The 4,146-nt window shown below is 47.8% G+C and overlaps 1 protein-coding gene across 1 annotated transcript; it reads left to right on the top strand.

Moving 5' to 3' along the window:
- Positions 1-2,696: 2,696 nt before the first annotated feature.
- On the top strand, positions 2,697-3,272 carry LOC123082877 (uncharacterized). Its single transcript, XM_044505098.1, has one exon. It carries the CDS (start codon positions 2,715-2,717, stop codon positions 3,270-3,272), a length of 558 nt encoding a protein of 185 aa, XP_044361033.1. The 5' UTR covers positions 2,697-2,714.
- Positions 3,273-4,146: the final 874 nt, after the last annotated feature.

The following is a 4,146-nucleotide window of genomic DNA, read 5'->3' on the forward strand; positions in this document are numbered from 1 at the left end:
CCTCGTCGCCGGCCTCCTCCTTCCCCAGCCGCTTGCCGCCGACGGACTGGAATGGCTGCTGCTGCGGCGAGTCCACGTCGTTGTCGAGGCCCGGCGGCAGGTGGTCGTCCTAGATAAGCAAGCATCCGCCGGCGCCCGTCTCGACGAGCCGGCCGTGGGAAGCGAGAACGGCCAAGAGGCCAGTTGACCGCCCCCGCGTGCGGAAGAAGCTCGCCGGCGAGGGCACGGCCACGGTAGGAGGCGCCGCGGCGGAGGCCAAGAAGGAACTCTCCCTCGCCCCGCCAGTGCCCTGCTCCAGCATCGCCGCCGGATGCCTCAAGCTCCAGATCCGACCGACCTCGCCGCTCCCCTCGGCCTCCCGCAGCTGCCTGTTGCCGGCCATCACCATGGTTCGAGGAGCCCGAGCCTTCATCTGCTCCTCTCGCCCTGCGCCGGCCTCCATCAGCACCCATGGCCGCCGCTTGCTAGTCACTACCACAGCCGCCGCGCCCCTGCTTGCTGCTTCGACTTCATGCCCGAGCTTCGTTTTCGTCATGGACGTGGGGTAGCAGCACGGTGAAGTGTTTGACGAAATGCCAAAGAGAGAGGAGGAAGAAGATTAATACTGACAGGTGGGCCCATCCTGTCAGAAAGGTGTTTAGAAGAGGCGAATCGGGCATTTTCCCAACATGGTAGTTTTTAGTCAAAGATTAGACAAAAAGTGGTAGTTTTCGGAATAAAATCGTAAAGTGGTAGTTTTCTGTCACGTTTCCGCGAATTGTGGTAGTTTTTGGTTAAATACTCGACCTACACTGTTCTGTAGCTACCAAATATGTTAGAGACGAGAAAGCCAGATTATCCAGTGGCACAGTCGAAATGAGACGAGAACAGAAGGAGGATGTTGAAGAACAGTAGGGAATAGGAGACTCCGAGAATGCTCAATGGATTTTCTTGTCCTCTCGCCTTCTCTAGTCTGGAGATACTTCAAAATCGGACGCAAACACATAATCCCAGGCCGACACCACTTGGCTCCCATGAAGGCCACCACCGAGGCGACACCGGCGTACACAATCGGTGTCTTGCTCTATGGCAGGCCACCTTCGTCCCCTATCCAGAAACAACCCCTGATTTGTGTAGCTTAGGACACCCTTCCTCTTTGGTTGAAGCATTGACCGATGGTTCCACTCCGATGAGTAGTGGGGAAGCAAGCCGCCCTTTGCGCTGAAGTATATACCTTCGGGGCTCACGGGTGCCGGACATGGGGAAGACAATGAAGATCCGCCGCGGCCGGCCGTAGACTAGTCAAGGGTGTCCAAGTAGTCAGAATGGATATCCGCCAGTGCCGACCGTAGACTAGTTTTATATTAGTCTGACATCATTTTTAGTTAAAAATGTCGAAAATGTAATGTATTTTGTCCGGTTTGTAGAAATCTGTTGTGTTTGAACGTATTTCATCCGATTAGTTCAAAGAGTGGTTGGATTGTATGTGGGCAGCGTTGGATGACGGCCTGCGGCATCAGTGTCCACGGACTAGCCTCCCCAATCGCTGGACAAATACCAAAGCAAATTTACAGGTCGGCATTGGGGATGCTCTTACCCCTCAAGAAAAACTAACAAAAAACAATATGCGTTGCAAAAGGGGCATAACAAATTCATCCGACACCACACAAATCCTCGACAACTATCAACATAAATATGCAGATCCTCCTACATATTTCAGAAATTACTTGGATCACATTTTTCAGTCTGTACTAAACTGACCCTCGGTTGGATTTTGTATTTCGCTGCTCTGTTAGGGACTAGAAGGTTTAGTATAGAGAATCCAAACACGCAAGAAATAAGTGACCAACAATGGACGAACCAATTGCAATTCTTGGGGCGGTGAGGTTAGAGTTTCTGGTCTTGTGGCAAGATTTGATGTCAGATGCTTCGGATCTATGCAAGGGTGCAACGGCGACGACTGTGGCTCCAAGGCATTGGTCCTTATGGGCACGTGCACAAAAACTTCGTGGCTATCATCGACAAGGTCAAACCGACTCTGGTAAGGGAGCGGTGACAGCGGCGTTTCGGCGGCTCGTTCTGGCAGCAGTATTGGTTGTTTGGGGTCTTGAAATCTCAATGTAATATTTATTACGTTCGAGATACTTTGTACTCCGCTGAAGTTTGATTATAGATCTGGATCATTTTCGTAAAAAAAAATATATACTAATAGAAGTATGAGTATCGGGGTACTTTCCTAAACAGCCATCAAATCAGATTAAGGATCCGCTTAAGAAGGTAAAGTTTTTTTGCAATTGTATGCTAAATCAGATCAATGATTCGTTTGAAAAAAAAGGTAAATTTTCTGTTAGCATATATTACCCTTTTTCTTTGCAACGATGTATTATAACAATTAATTGTCCTCCTTACAGTTTACCTTTGTTTTTCTTTGGCCTGCCAAAATAAAATTGCCTTTGTTTTTTTGACGATGAATTGAATGTCTTTCCCCTGAAATTTCGTAGTTTAATGTTGAAATGTAAATCCAAAAGTAGCCCTTATTATTTGTACTTAAGACCGGTCCATTGATACACCCGGTCAAATATGGAATCAAATCGAAAAATCCCTCAAAAAAGGAATCAAATCGAAAATTTTATGAAATTAATTGTCCAACAACTCACACCTTATATATACATATATATACTAGACACCTGAGGCTGAGATGTGGGCAGACTGAATCCACGAGCAAAACTGACAATATGGCTTCCTTCTCCTCTTCCTCCACTAGCGTGATCATCGTCCTCTTGCTGCTCTTGCCCGTCCTCCTTGCCCCGCCGGCGAGTGCCGTCCCTGTACTTGCTGCATGCAAGACCGTCGGTGGCGGGAGCACCTACTTCGACGTCACGTTCTGCCTGGAGGCCCTAGGCTCCGTCGGCGGTGGCGGTGTCTACCAAGACCTCGCCGCCGCTGCCGTGGGCCTCCTCGCTACCAACGCCACCAGCACGGAGGCCAAGATCGGCCGTCTGCTTGGGGAGAGCGGCGTGAAGATTAAGGCGGGTGACGCGGCCCTGGCGAGGACCCTCCGGTCATGCCAGTCGCTGTACGGCAGTATAGTGCACGGCGTTCCTGCGTGCACCGCCGCGGTCAAGGGCGGGAAGTTCCGCGATGCGACGGCGATCCTGGAGAAGGCAGCGGCTGCAGCGAAGAAGTGCGAGGATGGGTTCAGGAAGAGCAACGCGTCCTCGCCGCTGACGGCGGAGGACGAGGACGCGTTCAAGCTCGCAAAGCTCGGCGTCGCATTGCTCGGTTTCGCTTGAGAGCGCGGGATGAATATTGTTGTTTTGAATAAAATGAAAATTTTTATATACTATAATACGTATCTTTCTAGTTGTAATCCTCGTGCTCTGTGATATCTGATCTTCGTGTTTGTTAGATCAGCGTTGTGTGTCGAGAGGCCAAGGTCCGATGTGATGCTATCCGCTGTCGGGCAGTCGGGTAACAAAAATAAATCTCCTTCAAGTTTAGAACCTTCTCCGAACTGTGAAACGAATTATCGACTGACCTAATACCAACAACCAAAAGCATACAACAGTAATAAATTAGTCAGACGACCAAAAAAGGGTAGCGCACAAGTGCTATCAAAATGCGACTACTCTAGCATTTTATAAGAGATAGTATTTTCAGCACCCGGGTGCCCCTACACCCTCTATGAAAAGTAAATTCAAAACAAACTAAAAAAATCAAAAAAATCTGAAACTTTGGGACATCGAACATCATGAAACTTTGGATGATCTTGCAAAGTTTTAGCTAAAAATAGCATTCGAAGAGCACTCAAATAAAAAAACAAAATCATGTTTCAAAGTTTATGTACATTTTTTAGCAGTGATTTTGTTTTTTCCGGTGAGGGCTCCACGAAGGTTATTTATTGCTGAAACTTTGCAGGAACATCAAACCTTTGATAATCTTTGATCTCTGAAAGTTTCAGACTTTATTGATTTTTTTTCAATTTTATATGAATTTACTGTTTGTGAGGGTGTAGGGGCACCCGGGAGCTGTTAGACATTTCTCATTTTATAAAGGAGTAACGTTTGTTGGACAGGAATCAATGCATAATTGTACTTTTTGTGTAGTTATCCAGCAACCTTTCCCCACGTTTGTGTACCCATATAAGTTATTATTTGATCTTTACCC

Source organism: Triticum aestivum, chromosome 4A (assembly GCF_018294505.1).
Source record: "Triticum aestivum cultivar Chinese Spring chromosome 4A, IWGSC CS RefSeq v2.1, whole genome shotgun sequence".
In the NCBI taxonomy this organism is placed as follows: domain Eukaryota; kingdom Viridiplantae; phylum Streptophyta; class Magnoliopsida; order Poales; family Poaceae; genus Triticum; species Triticum aestivum.

Excerpts from the sequence above, each read along its gene's own strand:
- LOC123082877 (XM_044505098.1), top strand. The coding sequence starts at position 2,715 with ATGGCTTCCTTCTCCTCTTCCTCCACTAGCGTGATCATCGTCCTCTTG.